Below are 16,521 nucleotides of genomic sequence, written 5' to 3' on the forward strand. Positions count from 1 at the left end.
TTTTAAGTGTGGCAATTAAGATATGTGGAGTCTTTTATTAGCCCGATTTCTTTTCATGTTACTCCGCTCATTCATCTTTGGAGGAGCGTATTCTGACAGTTAGCATATTCAGTGGCAGGTAGCCAATCAGGATTGAACAATTTTCTCTATTAAAAAAAACAAACTTGTAACTCAGCAACCTAACGACATGTCTGCTGTCGATCTGCAGCAAAGTTTGATTAAAGACAGACAAAGGAGTGCTTCAGAGCTGGTTTTAATCACTGCATGCTGAACAGGCTATTGTGCACACTGGCACTTTGCTTCAGTAGCTGCATACAAGCCCACAATGTGTGGGTGTGTACCAATATTCTGTCTCATCTTGTTCTGTAGCACCTCTGAATGGATTTCTGTTTTTATTTCATTTCAAGTAAGACATATTTTGATGTGAAAGCTTATTGCTCATGGGCTGTGTTACGGTTTAATGGGAATCTCTTTATTCTTAGAAGTGGTGCTCCACAGTAGTATCTGATGGTAAAACACAGACAAACAAATGTACGATGATTACACACAGTTGTGTTCTTAGAGAGAATAAGTTAGATTTTAAAATGTGGACAGTATCGTGATATATAAGAATCCGATGTTACTTACATTTTAAACATTATCCCCAAAGAGTGAAGTTACTGGTGCCAAAAGAAACTGGATTTTAGAGGCCAACACCGATATCAATATTTGAGAGTTAAAAAAAAACCTTATGGGATTACCATTATATACTGCTATGTATAATACATTCCCATATATATATATATATATACACACAAGGCCAAGCCAATTTATCCGTTAGTATATCCTTGAAAAACCCCGGTCCTAGTTTTCACACAAAAGGAGAAAAAAAGGAAACCATCTAAGAAAATGAGGCTTGTTCGGCAGGTTTAGAAAGGATAGCACAGAGATGTACAGTAGAAGAGAGCAACGCTAAAAGGGATCCAGGCAAAAAGTATACGTTCCCGGTACTCAAGGGCTACAGCAGGGGGTCTGTGTGATTCTGTCTCTTATAATAGGTTTAAAGCTAGTTTGGAGCAGCGTGTGTGCAGTTCAATTTCCTTAGTCTGTGGTGGAGGAGAGGAGATGTGTACGCACGAAACTCAAAAAGACACTATATACCCATTTCTCCACTCCTTCCCTTTGGATATGTCTACATCTGTTTCTCCATCTGACCCCTTTAAACTCCTCTCCACTGTTGTGCTGTGTCTGTGACCCCTCCATGTCCCTATAACTCTCTCCTCTCGTACAGGGACAATAAGACTGATGCAGGCGGGAGGTAATGAAATGCAAGAAAAAGAGAGTGAGAGACTATTGGAGAGAGAAAATGCAGTGAAGAAGAAACCAGGCTGGAGAGTATAAAGGGAAAGTGGAGAAAGATTTGAAAATCGAGAGTTGACAGGTTTTTGCTGCTGATAAGCATTCCATTGAGTGCATAATCCCAGTTTAGTATAGTTGTACATCCTAAAAGCAGGGCACGTGTCATCGCCATGACAGTAAATTATCAACAACAAGGGAGTAGAGCAGAATAACGGGTGCAGAAGAGAGGACGGCGCAATGGAAGCTGAGGGGCTGGAAGAGGGAGGCATTAGAGGAGAAGCAAGAGGGGGGAACCGACGGCACAGGAGTGGTGAGGGGGAGGGGAGAGATGTGGGGAGAGGGCACTGTGATGTAATTAACGTGGCTGAGTTGAGAGACTGCACCTTGCCACCCTCCCCAAGTCTCCACATATGGAAGGTTTTATGAGTTTATGAATAGAGTATAGAAGCACTGTTATAGGTGCCAATGTCACCGGGGGAGCTGCAGAGTAAGGTTATTTATGTGGAACATAAGTACGTCTACTATATGAAGCTCCACTCAGAAACGCTCCGACAGGGTCATGTTTACCCTGATGATTAAAGATGAGAGAAGCTGAGTGTTAAACCATTTATCTATTAGTCTTAGCTAAACATTTTGACTGTTTACCTATTAGCTAACACAACCATTTATCATTACGTTTAGCTATTTCAACCATTACCATTAGTCAAGCTTCATTAACCTTTTATTCATTGCTCATAGCTAACTATTTTAACCATTTACAGGACGTCCAACTCCACACATTGACCATGAGATTCATGCACATGCAGTGAAAAACAAATCTTTCACTGATAACACATATAGCTATCTATAATTGCCTACATAGGCTACATGCACGCCACAGTTTATGTACATTTTAATGTTTGATATAAATAACTGATTTGAAATAATATGACAGCAGGATGAACAATATGATCCATATTATCGAGGACATTAAAACCGGCAAAATAAAACAAAACCGTAAACATACAGACAAGTACAGGCTAATTACCATTTACTGTGTGCTGTTTAATTCAAGATGTGTCAGATGCCCATTCTGTCTGTCAGAATCAGCAGCTGTCAGTATACTTTGTCTGCACAGTGTTTGTTTCCTATCTCTTTTTCTCCACATGTTGATGGTTAGTTGCTGCTCTGTGCTCACAAGTGGACACTGCTGGCTCTTATTTGCATGAACCCAGCAGCACGGCCAGATCGCAGTTAAGTGCGCCCTGCCAAGTGCCAAGAAACTGTAGAATAATTAATGGAAATGGCACGTTTGATGTGCACATAAGCACGAAGGGTTCTGTGGTTATATCACAACGGTCTGATGCTGGTTGCAGAAAACATAACCAGCGGATCTGCCGTGCGTGATTGTATCCCGACAGTGACATTATCTCTCCAGTTGGAGAATGCAGATGGAATGGATACCCTCTGCCTTCATACGGCTGTAAAGACAGTCGCCAGAGTGAAGGAAAGGCCTTCTGTATTGTACTACCAACTGGCATGACAACAGACATTTATTCTGTCATTAATGCCGTAACCGCTAGATGAAAAATCTGCATTATCGTGTGAAATAATGTTATTGTTGCTGTTACAACAATTAACTAGAGATATCACCAGACTAAATGCTAATTCATGCAGCTATAACAGCATGCGCATCAAATAGAAATTATGGAAAAGCATCGTAAGCCACCAAACAGAATTAAGTGATTTAGCAGACAGACACATTTGACTGAAAGAAATGAACTTTGCTGATTGACGATATTTACCAATTGCCCATTTAGCAGGATGCTACATTTAAGGATGTTTTCACAGTTGGCCGGTTTCATCTTTTGAAGTGAAATTCAGCATAATTTGGCTATAATGTCTGGAGGTTGTTAAGCTGATCAACCATACACATTCATCATAGACCGTGATTATTGACTTGGCTTTTTATCTCTAAATGCTTTCAAATTTGTCTGCTGAATATTTTGAATTATATCCCGGGGGGGGGGTTGTCTGTACAACTAAGTTTCTCCACAAAGAACCACACAAAAGCACCACTTTAAATATTGTGTGTACTAGAGATGTGGTCCTAAATTTCCTGGAAATAAGTCATTCAGTATGAAAAAAGCTTAAAAAATGTCTAATCGACCTAAGAAATCTGAGTCGACTTAGACCAAAACAGCTTATTAGTTGACTAACAGGGGACAGCCCTACTTCCTTCGATTTGGACTTAACTCCTATACTTTCAACAGTGTCCAGGCAGCTTTGCTATTGGTCAACAGCAGAAATGTAGCCTACCTCAGCCCTTCCTGTCAGATTTGACAAGACAAGACAGAAAAGCCAGTGAACTTTGATGTTCAACTTTGATCGTGACTCCTCCATCAAACGAATGAGGCACAAAGTAGGAGTACATGTAGTGTGAGCACAGTACAAGTTTGAAAGCCAGTAAAATGCAAAGTTAAACTTAATATTTGTCAGTCAAATGGTTATTGATTTTCATCTTAAAAAGGGAATGGGGGGAAAAATGTTTATCCATAGGTGAGAGTTTGTGGCTTTCCCATTTTTCCATTTGATGTACCTTAAACACAACATCTCATCTATCCAGGACTTTGATGTGTGAATCCATACTTCAGAGAAATTCAATTTCTGCCATCAAAGGACATGAAGTGTGCATGTGTCCATAAGGTACCGGTGTGTGATTCTGAGTCCTTTCTTTTGAATCAGAATTATCATTGTTGTTGTGAGTCCACCCTCGCCTATCTTTGAACGTGGTGATCACACCGTTCTTTGAGCCACAACTGCAACTAACAGCTCAAAGTGGTCTGAAACACAGAACGTGGAGCTCAATCACACTCACAGCGGGGGGGCAGACACACACAGGACCTCCGTCCTCTAACAGAAAAGAAGCTTGCTTCAGTCTCTTTTTCTCTCTGTCCTTTCATCTCCTGTGTGATTTGAAACAGCCTTTCACTTATCGCTAATGTTCCGAATTGGCTCCCATTGTTAATGTTGCAGCATTATGACTTCCTTTTGTCTGCTCTCAGAGGACTGCACTGAGACCTGATAGGCAGCATGGGGTGGCAGCGGAGTGATCCCTTTTTATTTGTGCTTTTTTTTTTTTTTTACTAAGTCATTATGGAAATCAGTTTTCTTTGTTTTGGCCTTTCTCTGCTGAGAGTCCAGTTCATAATTAATTGGTAGCGTGAACGACTGGCCAATTGTAAATCACAAGGGAGGGGTCGAGGGGGCTTCTTTTATTGGCTGGGGCCTGGTTGGGGCAGCGAGCGGGTGGAGCATCTGAATTAGATTAGATTTAATTAAGGCATGGGGCCTCTGACTACACACTGGTACATAAATAGGCAGTACGCCAGGCTGGTTGTTGTTGAGAATTCAACAGCATTGTGTGCACACAAACGCAAACGCACACTGCTGAAGACTCCCTCAGGCCTCCAAGGTCAGGTAGACTGAGGAAACATGCAGCATGGTATCTGGAAGAACACCATGCAAAGTTTTAGAGAAACTCATCCTCTTATGATGGCTTGCTGCTTTGTCCAGAAACAGCTCTGACAAATATTGAGCTTTGATAGTTTCTCCAACCCTTAATGGTTCTTAGAAGAAGTTTGACATTTGGGCAAATCTTGTAGATAAAAGAGATAAACTTGGCATAAAGACTGGAAACAGCTAGCCTTGATCTGTCAGATGGTAACTGAATAAAGTTTACCAACTTCCACATTATATCTTGGGTTTTTTTCGTCACAAAAACCTGACATAAAAAGAGCACATTGCAGCAAAGCTAGGTTTCTGCTTGCCCTAGTGAGGCCGAGTACGTCGAGTGCGACGGCTCCACGCGTGGTCGCGGCGCTTGATCGTGCACCTCTGAATGTGTGTAAGTAGGTGCTCGCTGTGTGGCGCTCTGAGCTTTTCAGACATGACTGTCACAAATAGTTCACTGATTAAAGCACTATTAACATAACAGAGAAAATCCAACTGTTTACAGGAGATTCAACCTTTGATTCATTAAAATGCATTTAGTACTTGACTTCTTTGTATAAAGGCAATTAAAGTAGTCCATGAATATGAGATATGAGTTTACAGGTAATCACAATTGCGTCTCAGCATTGTGGAGGTTGGTTTCAGGCGTTTTCCCGGGAACACTCGTTGTTTTGTTTGTACCCCCTCTGGTGTTTTGGAGACTGCTGCTACGAACACTGCGCTGAGCATAAATGCCTTTGTGCGTGCTCGAAGCTGGCGTGCTATCTATGGAGGCTCGTGCCAACGGTGCCATGCGCGAATGTAGATAAAAGTGAACAGGGCGTATATATGCCTGGCTATTTCTTGAAAAGGCACAGTCACTGCGCCCGGCAAAGAAATAGTCTGGTACGTAACCCAGAGGAAGCTGAAACCTCCACCTGTTCTTTTGAGGTATTTCTGTACAGATTGAACAAACAAAGCCACGCTATCTGTTTCCTTGTGTCTTGTTTACAGTCTGTATGCAAAGTTAAGCCATCTGGCTGCTGGCTTTAGCTTAATATATACTGCACAGGGTGGTAATTTGTTTCCAAGCAAGACGGCGTATTTCCAAAAATGTGAAACTATTCGTTTAAGTGCACATTGTGACCTCTATCAATGCATGATTTGAACTCCAGTACATTTAAAGAGATATTACATAATCTACTTGGAGCCAGTGAGTGGAGTTCCCTTTAGTCAGTATATCTTTGTGAACCATTACAGGGTCACATTGGTTGACTTCTTGTGGAGGTCTGCACGTTTCATTTCATCCTCCCCGTAGTTCTAGCTTGTACGTGTTTGGAGAATCTCTACCTTGTGCTAAACGCAATATCCCCCCAAGCGCCTGTAAGTCTATATAAGCCAGGAGTACTTCAAAAGGCTCCAAATGGACTTGCCTTCTTTGCAGTTTCAGGGGATGTAATCCTTACAGATGGAAGCATTTTCGGACTATTGATTTCAACCTTGAGATATCTCGCAATGGTCATTTCCTGGCAAGCTTTCTCGGCAATATCCTCAACGGACTGCATGATGGCTAATGAACAGAGATGTGAGTCAGTGTATATTAGGCGTTAATGCACACATTCTGTTAAGCTGCAACACAGACACCTCGAACACAGAGCATAAAAAAGTACTCCAAAGGGCGGTTTGAACTTTTTAGGAGGCACATGGATGTTTGATGTTTACAGGCTCCCAAAGGCAAAAGTGTAATTTGAACTGAAACAGCAACTGTAAATTCCTCATTAGCACAGCCTTCCTGCTGCTCCGTAATAAATAGGATTCCTTCCACTCTCCCTACCTCTCTCCTTGGTTCAACAGTACTGTCTGCCGGTAAGCAGCAGAAACGCCATTTAAAAGAGCCTCACCCCGAGTGGCTGATTTAAATTCTCACTCTGTAATATCAGTCAGCGGAAAGGTTTAAGTGCTATTCCCTCATCCCATCTGAAATAATAATAAGCTGCAGTGCTCTCTGGCATTGTAGTACTCCCTTTCCTCATTTCAGGCAGAGAGTTGACTGCTCTGCGTTTCTTGCCACTGGCCACGGCTCTCTCTCTCTCTCATTGCGAACGTAAAGTTCCCTGGATTCCTAGGTAGCCCTCAGACTCCCCGTTTCCCCGCGACAGACATGGTAATGTGTGACGTCCCCCGGTGCCTTCTCTCATCTTCAATGCTGAGCAACTCATGTCGTGTTTCATCCAAAATAGCTGTAAGCTGTTTTGCCCCCACAAAGAATTATTCAGCCTCTCTTTTCTTTCTCTTTCTTTTTAAGATAGAGAGTGAGGTCCCTGCTTGTGAACTGTGGGCTCAAAACTCGCCTCTGCACAGAACACGCTGCGCTTTTTGTTCTCTTGAGAGTCTGACTGCTGTTATGCTTATTATGTAGCACTCTCATCTCCAAGAGAGGCCGCCTCTATTGAATCACACTGAACACATTTTAGAATGAACCTGAATTCACTGCTTTATATTCATGCCGGTCTTCCTCACTCCCTTCTCCATTCCCCGGGCTCTTCAACTCCACCACTCACCCTCCTGTATCCTCAACTACCTATTCTTCATCCTTATTTCCTCCATTCCTCTCTTTGTCTCTCCTGCCACCACTCATCCTCCCTCTTCCCCCAACCTGCTACATCATGCATCCTCAATTTGCTCTTCATGCCCCTTCCCTCTCCCCCACAGAAGCTCCGGGGCAGGACTTTGTGACACTGGACTATCGTCTGCGCTACTACCCCAGCATCACCTATGCCGTCATTGGCAGCGCAGTTATCTTTGTCCTGGTGGTGGCGTTGCTGGCCCTGGTACTCCATCACCAGAGGAAGCGGAGCGTCCTGCTGCCCAGAGGCGTAAGAGGAAGCTCGCACCACCACCACCACCACCAGCCCCTGCTGCTGTCCCGTCTGGTCATTTTGGACCGGGGCCACGTCCATCCCGGAGGTCCTGGTCTTTCCCCCGGCTCGCCTACCGCAGGGGGCCAGTATAGCTCCACTCCTCAAACACTGCAGCTGCTGTCTGGGACCCTTTATCCCTCTGGACTCTCCATGGACTCACCTCCATCATACTCACAAGCTGTCCTGGATGTCAGGTGAAAGCAGTGATGATTCTAACAGCTGTATGGAAGTTTATAAGCTAAAGCTAAAATAGCATGAAAGCAGAAGTAGTGGCATTAAACGTTGTCTCTCTAGCTAAGTCTTATCTAATTTAGTGTATCATTTTAATTCAACATAATAAAACTAATTTGATTTACTAGTAAGTAAGTCAATTTTACTTTACACAGACTAAATCAGTTGTAAAGGATGCTATCTGAAACATCTGTCAGCATCTGTCTCAGTGTTGCTTTTATGTGGCTCTCAATCAAGTAACCCCTTACTCATCTGGTTACTCATTTACTAGTATATATTATTTATTTAATTATATAAAATAAATGATTATATAGAGGATTGTTGCTATTTAAAAATATAAATTACTCAAATATACACAGAAATGTTGTGAAGTGATGTAGAGAAGGATATTCTGATTATCAGCACAGTATGACTGAAGCCGTGTACATCCAGACCTTTGGCTGGATGCTGGTCCCAGTCAAAAATATGTATTGTACAGTCCTTTGAAATCACATGTTTCCCCTCTGTTTCTTCTGTTTTTCTCCCCTAGTCGGCCTCCCTGGTTTGATCTCCCTCCTCCTCCATACCTCTCAGATGGGGAGCTTCCATCAGAGGGCGAGTTGCCTCAATACGAGGGCCCTCAAGACCGTTTGAGCTACCCCAGAGCACCTCCCACTGGTCCCTCCACAACCAGAACTGTAGCCTCGGGCACGCAGCCGAGTCTGAGCTCCAGAGAGGAGTCGGACCAGCTGTAGCCTCTCTCTTGATATAACTAGTCAGAAATCAGAGACTGCAGGACTGAAGGACCAGGCTGCAGGGCCACCAGACCAGGACAGCCCACAGCAGAGACCTGCTGAGGAATCAACAAGGATTAAGAAACTGTACACTACAAAGTGTCCTTAACTTGCTGCCCACACATCGGCTTACTGAAGCACTGGACCGAGACGAGCTCGTCCTGCTAGACTGATCTAGTATGTTGGCTCCCCCTGCTGAGTCCATGGTTGCACTACATCCAAATCAGTTACACATCCATGGGATACTTCACATCTACAGTGCTTTCTGTAGTGGGGTTTATAAGAGATTTTTCTTGTGTTCAATATTAAATATCTAAATTCTAAAGTCTATACTGTTGAGGAGTACGGCTAGATTTGATGATTTGCTGTACTTAGATCATTTGGCAATGACATGTTGAAGCCTTATTCTTACTGAAGTTGATTCACTTTAGAGAGTCGGTCCAAATGAAGACAATACAGAGGTGCTGTGTCATTGTTTTTCATAGTTTAAAAGAACACATGCAGTTGTTTGAACAAGAGCAGCTCAATAATAGGTACTCAACAATTTAAATCTGTTTCTCCGGTGTTGATGTGAACAGTGACAATGACAGTGATAATGTGGCTCCAGTTATAATAAAAAATGTATTACATTTTGTAACTTCTTTAGTGGTACTTCAAACTAAACCCAAATCATTGAAGTGTTTCCACAAAGTTATTTTTTAGAAAAATGTAAGAAATATTTCTAGATGAGCAGTGGAGTTTCTTTTTTAGAAAATATTTTCAACAATACTGTATGTCTTGTTGTAGTGGAGTAGAAATTAAACTCACTGGGTCAGCATATATCCTTACCAAGTGAGTTGCATACATCATTCCTCTGAGCAGAGAGTCCCGGCTCTTTTCTACTAACTATCACATTTCTGTTTGAAGACCAATTGTGTTTTTATGGAGACACAAAAAAAGAAATGTTGTTTATTTTGTTGATGCCTTATTGTGGGCCAGTTTGGCCCCATAGTCACTTTGTATGTGATTAGTTTTTGGGCACAAATATTCATTTGAGAATATCATCTCTTTGATCAGATTGTTCACATTTTGCTTGAGATTTGTTAATGTATATAACTCTGTGTCATCCTCGGTACACAATGACTATCAAATCCACATCTGAAGGATCTGTGTTTATACATTTGATATTGTCTTTTAACCTTTTTTTTTCATTCATTTCAAAGTGTTCAACACTGTAAATAGGAGGTGGAGTTTAAAGTGAGACGTGTGTATTGTAGCTGTGCTTTGGATCTTTCTTTTACTCCAGAGCCAGAAGTAATAATGCAGGCACAAGAAAAACAATAAAACCAAAGATAATCATTGTTAACTTTAGCCCAAGGATATTGCCCTTCAAAGGATTGATTATGTGTCACAACTGTCTGTACCTTTATTATATTAAAATGTACAACGGTGCATTGAGTAAAAGCAGAATTCATGTTATTTGCTGTATTACTGGAAGCCATTTCTCAGGACAAAATGTATGCCAGTCTGTCTGTTCTGTTGTTTATGTCTTGGTTTTTTTTAAGGAATGTTGAAGATCAAATTCCCTTTTTTTCTGATTTGATCTCATGGGGTTGACTTTTGCCCATCATGATCTTTTTATCCCCGATATTCTGTATATTGAAAGTAATATAAAATTCTGACTCGGTTCTTGTGTGTAGCTAGTATTACATTTTCCCAACAATTTAATATGAATATTGCAAAATCTGAAGCTTTACTGCCAGTCTGCGCCCCAGACAGGCAACCCTTATATCACAGATCCCCAAATAATGAAGATTTAGTAGCAGGAATGCTATCTGAGTCGACAATGTGGGTGGAGAAGATGCAAGCATTCAGATCTCTTACTAAAGAAAAAGTACCATTCCACAAAGTAAAAATACTCTTCTAAAATATAGTAACTCTGGGCCTTGGAATGTTTTTTCTGAATGAAACAATGTGGTTACAAGCCAACATTAAAGTACCACTTGTCTGAACTTCAACAATGCATTTTATTTTATAATCTTATTCTGCAAAAGTATTAGTTATAATTGTCAGGTAAATGTAGTGAGTGATGTGTATTTCCCTCTGAGGAGTACAAGCATGAAGTAGTATAAAATACATATTCAAAACACAGATTCAATAAATGGATAACCAATCACAGAAGACAAAGATTCAAAATAAATAAAAAAGTACTGTTGTTCATGATGGATTACAAAGCTTCTGAAATAAACACAGTCGCGTTGTAGCTCTCGTTGGAAAGCTACGACAGTGGTAGAGCAGGGTAAAGTGTACACTGCAGCGAGATGCCAAAAAATAGTAATAATAGTACTCTAATGACATATATGACATCGTCCAACCAATTTGTCACTGGACCAGGGCCTCTTTGTACATTATTGCGTCATTTTAATTCCCTCACCTCTCCACTTTCTTCACCTGTTGGGTTGTAGTGCCAACAAGCGATGTCTGACAAATCTGATTGCCTCCACAGCTGCTTTTATTTCGAACAAAAAGTCTGGATCACGTGGTGATGTTTTTTTATTGAGGCTCTGTCCTCCAGAAAATTCTGGCGGAGCAGCTGAAGAAACACAGCGAGGCTCATCAGAAGCAGCTCATCCGTCTATGTCTCTCCGACATGAGATCCAAGACAAGCGGAGGAAGCTGGAGGAACTCATTGGAAGGAAACACCAGTAAAGCAAGATATTACCTTGATACTTTGATTATAGTTTCAGTAAGTACAGTATGACATACAATTACATAATATAGTATGTAGTAAAACGTGATGGAAAAACATCTCATAGTATAGTGTGACATAAAACATGTCAAAACAAATGATGTCTTAACATAGTATGCCATAAAAGACATCAATATTACAATATCATCGTATAGAAATGTAAAATGTAAAGAATAGTGTGCCAGAAAAAATAAAATAAATAGTATGACATAAAAAAGTTATTTTTAAAAAGTCATAGTATAGTATGCCAAAACAATGACATAAAATATCATAGCATATAGTAAATACAAATCATAAAATTGTCACAAAAGGTAAAAAAAAAACTAATATAGTATGCCACAAAATTATTCAACAAAAATGTCATAGTATAATATGCCACGGAAATGACATAAAACAAGTCATAGTATCTTATGACATAAAATGTCCATAAAAATAACAAACTGTAATATAACATCAAAAATCATAAAAATGCCACTTTCATGTTTACATTTTGTTACCTTTGCCAAAGATGTCAGGGTCTTATATACCATGAAAAAGTCATGGTATAGTATGCCATAAAATTGTCATATAAATGTGATGGTATATAATTACATCCAAATGTCATAAATGACAGCTCATGACAGCCAAAAAGGGATCTTCTGTCCAAAAACTGATATTCCTATTCCAGCCTCAGCTGTACCATTCTTCTTCTTCTTGTTTTGGTCTAACTGAGGATTGCAACTGTTACTTATAAGTCGCATACAGCCACCTACTGTACTGCCCAGTTTGTAGTCCAAGACTGCTTTTACCTGGCTCAAACAGTCACGACATGCAAACAACTGCATATCCGTGGTAGCCATGTCTGGGTTATGAAAGCGAACTCCTGCATTATGACCCTGCATTACTTTACTGGCTCTGTGCCCTATATTATAACCATCCCAGTACCTTTATAACAGTTTAAATACCTCCAAGGTTGTAAGGCCTGCAACTCATAAAATGCAGTTTTCCACATACAAAAAAGCAATTATAGCTACTGGCTTGCTGTTTGAATCAGTTTAAATGAAAACACTGGAGGAGAGGGAAATACGCTCTTGCTCGAGTCCCCTCAAGTATCCATGATTTGGATGGCACTAGCAGATGAAAAAGTCCTGCAGCTCTACATTTCCACCAGTAGAGGTCACCATGTCACCATAATGGACAAAGCATAGCGCAGAATCTTCCAATTTAGGTTCTGTCAAACCTTTGTTGGTAAAAAAAATGATCAAGCTTTGAACAATGTTCAAGATTTGCATACATCTTAGATTCATGGCAACTATCTGCATCTCTTATGACAACTAGTTCACTGAATATATGAATATTATGAATACTATCTCACCAGTCACCCCCTATTTTCATTGTAATGTACCCCAAAACCCTACATCTCATTTTGCCCCTCCCACTCCAATATCCGCATCACATTATGACATATCAGATAACATGCGATACCATCTCTCACAGCACACGCCCATCCTATCTCCTGTCCTTCCCATTGCCTACCTGCCCCTCGCACCGTAATAGTCCTGCTCATCTTTTATGTGCCCACACTCATACATCTTGCATTTTCACTCCCTTCACCCTTTCTTCCTCTTCCGGTGTTAGGAGCTTTTCTCTCATAGCCCCGCTCTCCTTTACCTCATCTTAAACTCTGATGGCGGAGGCCCATGTTTGCTTAGCCCGAGTCCTTAACTACACAGACTTTAATTAGAAGCCTGCACACTTCTCTTTTGCTGTCTGGTCTATTTCTGCTGGCAGCTGGTAAATGGGCAGAAGGAATATTTCTACAATTGCTGTAAAATAGTGTGTTGCTGGAGCAGATGACACTGTCCCTTGAGTTATGACCCCACAGGACATGAGACCAAGCCGCAATACTCTTAAGTCAATGGACCCTCAGTGGCCAATGATGCAGAAGGGAGCAAACAATCACAATAAGGAAGAGGAGTAAGAGTTGAGTTGGCTGTTATGGGCGTAGTGAGGAAAGTGGTGGTGTTTGTGTTCATGTAGAGGGGGACTATTGTTCACAGACATCATGGCAATACTCCAAGGTGACAGTAAAGATAGACTACCTTTCCTCTCTTGGGGGTCTTTCATTTGGCATTACTGGCCATTAGCTATTGGATACAGTGCAAGTGTGACAAAGCTGGCTTGTGTCCCACTGACAATAAAGACCTTAATTCTTTCAACTAGTGCTGATTGTTCATGTATTTTTTCCGATAATGTTTCTCTCCTGCAAAAAGGAAGAGATATAAAGGGATGTGTTCACCTGCTTTCAACTCATGCACTTTTGCTCACACATATACGACCATGCACACTCTCTTGGCCGGTGTGCCATAGCTCCAGTGAACTGGAGATAAGGCCCAGTGTTTTCACATGTAAATGGTGTGAGCGTGGAGGGGAAGGAGGGTGTATTGTTAGCATGGAGAAGCTTTGAGGGGCTCTGAGGAGCTCTGCCGAGGGTTTGGCCAGCGTGGCCCTTATCAGATGAAGAGCAGGCCTCCGAGAGAAGGAGGGGTCGGTGAGGGACGAGGGCTGGGTAGGGTTGAGGGGGCCAACAGGAGAATAGAACAGCTGGCGGAGTCACGCGTGCAACCTCAAAAACACACAGAGCCCAGACACGCTGAGCATGGTGGGAATCTCCTCAGCTAGAGATCCACAAACACACGGCCTCTTGTGTCATTATCAGCCACCAGCCAGCAAGTCTGAGCACATAATCACACACACACAGCAGCACGAAAAAAAGGAGCATTTCACACAATCACGGACACACATAGACACAATCATTGAGGACAATCACAGAGATTCACAAATACACATTTCCATACAGGCGTCTTAACGCATCATTAGGCAACACACACAGAGAGAGAAAATGAAAGACTATGGTCACCCCAAAATACAGATAGCTAAATCACCATTGAGAAATTGGCTAATTTCACAGAATGAATAAATCAGCAATATTTTCAGCTACCACCTGGTTTCAACTTCCTTGTATAGCTTGTGGCATAAATCCCAGAAGGGGACGGATGCATTCATCTTGCCATTCTATGCCATTTATGCCATTCATGCCATTCTGTCACCGATCACACCGATTCTGCAAATCTGACAACAAACAATATGTATTTTTTCTACTAAATCAGCGGATGTCACAGTCTGATAACCGCTAAAGGACCAACACATAAGTCAGCTGACCACATTGTTGGTGGGAAGTCAAGGAAAGGATCATGAAAAGATTTTAAGAACTTTAAAATAACTGGTTATTGAATGAATAGTCTGTTTTAAGTTGATGATTTTTACAGCATCACATCTTAACTGTCATTACCTCAGTAAACATAGTGGTAGAAACAAAAATTCCTCTGATATGCATGTATGTGTATATATGATTAAGTCAGAGCAGCATTAGCAGCTGAAACAGTAACACTTCCCTGCCTAAGAATAGACCAGGGTGCTGGCTCTTGTCCTTTCCATTCAGACCAGTGTTAAACACACTGACTAGCATGCTAATGGGTAATCCCTGAGGACCGACCACCTTTGTCCCAGCCCTAAGAGGATGTCTCTCTCTGGGCACTGGGTGACAGCCACCAGGCTGCCGGCTACTGGACAACCAGCACGTTGCCAGATACTGATCTCAGTCCTCCAGAGGGATGCCAGCAGGTTGCCAGGCCCTGATTGGTATCTGATGGGCGGAAGATTGGCGTCTGTCCTGGTTTCCTTTTTGTTTGTTTCCTGTCTGTGATGCACCAGGAGGAGGTTTGCTATCTTTCTTGATGAGAGGAGAGTGAAAGTTTGGCGTAAGGGCATTTTGTCATGCAGCAGGTGGTGTGTATGTGTCAACAAAGACCTCCAGCTAATCTGATAGGGTACAGTGGGAGTGGTATGAGGTTGCTTTTATCTGAAAGGCAACAACAAGCTTTGAAAACAAATAATTGGTTAAGAAGATAAAGGACCATCAACAGTGGATTCTGCTATTGATAAAAACAGGTCTTTAATAATAAATTTATATTTGCAATTACCAGTCAAATTACAAGAAATTCTGCATTTGAATGGTGTCAGGCAATTGAATGGGGGTTAGATTTTATGCAAATTACTGAAAGGTGTTCCTGTGGTTATAAACAGTCCGTGATTATCTATGGATTACAGCATTCCACATTGCAAGGTGGACAGTGGGAGATGGAAGCGAGTCGAGAAGCAGGCAGACATTGATTTGTTGAGAGGACATTCCACAGTGCAAGGTGCAGTGAGAAGGCCATAGGAGGAGGGTACTCCCTAAGGAATACTAGTATTCCCAATCCTCACGATGTGATGAAATAAAGAGGAAGATGTTCTGTGGATTACGCCAGGAACATGAGCACAGAAAAGCAGAGTGAAGCTTCAGAATTGATGATAACATCATGTACCGTGTGTGTGGTATTATATGTTGTGGGCCAACGGATAGCCATATGATGATTATTTTAAACAATTTATCCAGGCCTGGTTCTGTAGTGTCCATGATGAAATATTGTGTCCTCACTCTAACTCTGTACCCTCATCTGTCTTTTCACCCCCAGAGAACTGAGCTCCACATATTTCAGCAGCACCCAAGAATGCACACATACTATGGGCACACACGCACACACACACACACACACACACACACACACACACACACACACACACATAAAGGCAGTAGGCAGTGCAACACACTAGTCTCTTCTCTCTTCCTATTAAAATGGAAATTATTTACTGTATTTTCAACTTGTAGATGTATGTTAATCTGTTTTAAATTACATATCATGAAAATATTTGATATTTAAGTGCATCATATACAACATTTTCGGAATAGTGGCCAATATTTATCAACTTGAGAACAGATCTGCTTGTGCACGACTGTTCTTGCAGATTCATCAGGGAAACAATGCAAAAAAGTGATTATTTTTCTTCAGCATGTAGCCTCAACTCCAACAACTCCCCACCTAACATCCTTCTTCACTTGTCTTTCCTCAGCCATAGATTCTGCATTGGACCCCGACACACTCCTTCTCACCAAAGCTTGCATCCTCCCCCCATTTCC

At 41.5% G+C, this 16,521-nt stretch overlaps 1 protein-coding gene across 3 annotated transcripts in view; it reads left to right on the plus strand.

Moving 5' to 3' along the window:
• The window catches only part of ldlrad3 (low density lipoprotein receptor class A domain containing 3), a 69,149-nt gene extending 57,712 nt beyond the window's left edge, over nt 1-11,437 (plus strand). For 2 of the 3 annotated variants that reach the window (XM_031857169.1, XM_031857178.1), the window contains exons 5-6: nt 7,522-7,924; nt 8,491-11,436. In XM_031857169.1, the coding sequence (XP_031713029.1) occupies nt 7,522-7,924; nt 8,491-8,695 (608 nt within the window). In that variant the 3' untranslated portion in view covers nt 8,696-11,436. Of the gene's footprint in view, nt 1-7,521; nt 7,925-8,490 lie in introns of all 3 variants that reach the window. The other variant, XM_031857188.1, reaches the window with a different exon arrangement.
• Nucleotides 11,438-16,521: the final 5,084 nt, after the last annotated feature.

Source organism: Anarrhichthys ocellatus, unplaced genomic scaffold, assembly GCF_004355925.1.
Source record: "Anarrhichthys ocellatus isolate YVR2014 unplaced genomic scaffold, GSC_Weel_1.0 scaffold2, whole genome shotgun sequence".
NCBI classification, from domain to species: domain Eukaryota; kingdom Metazoa; phylum Chordata; class Actinopteri; order Perciformes; family Anarhichadidae; genus Anarrhichthys; species Anarrhichthys ocellatus.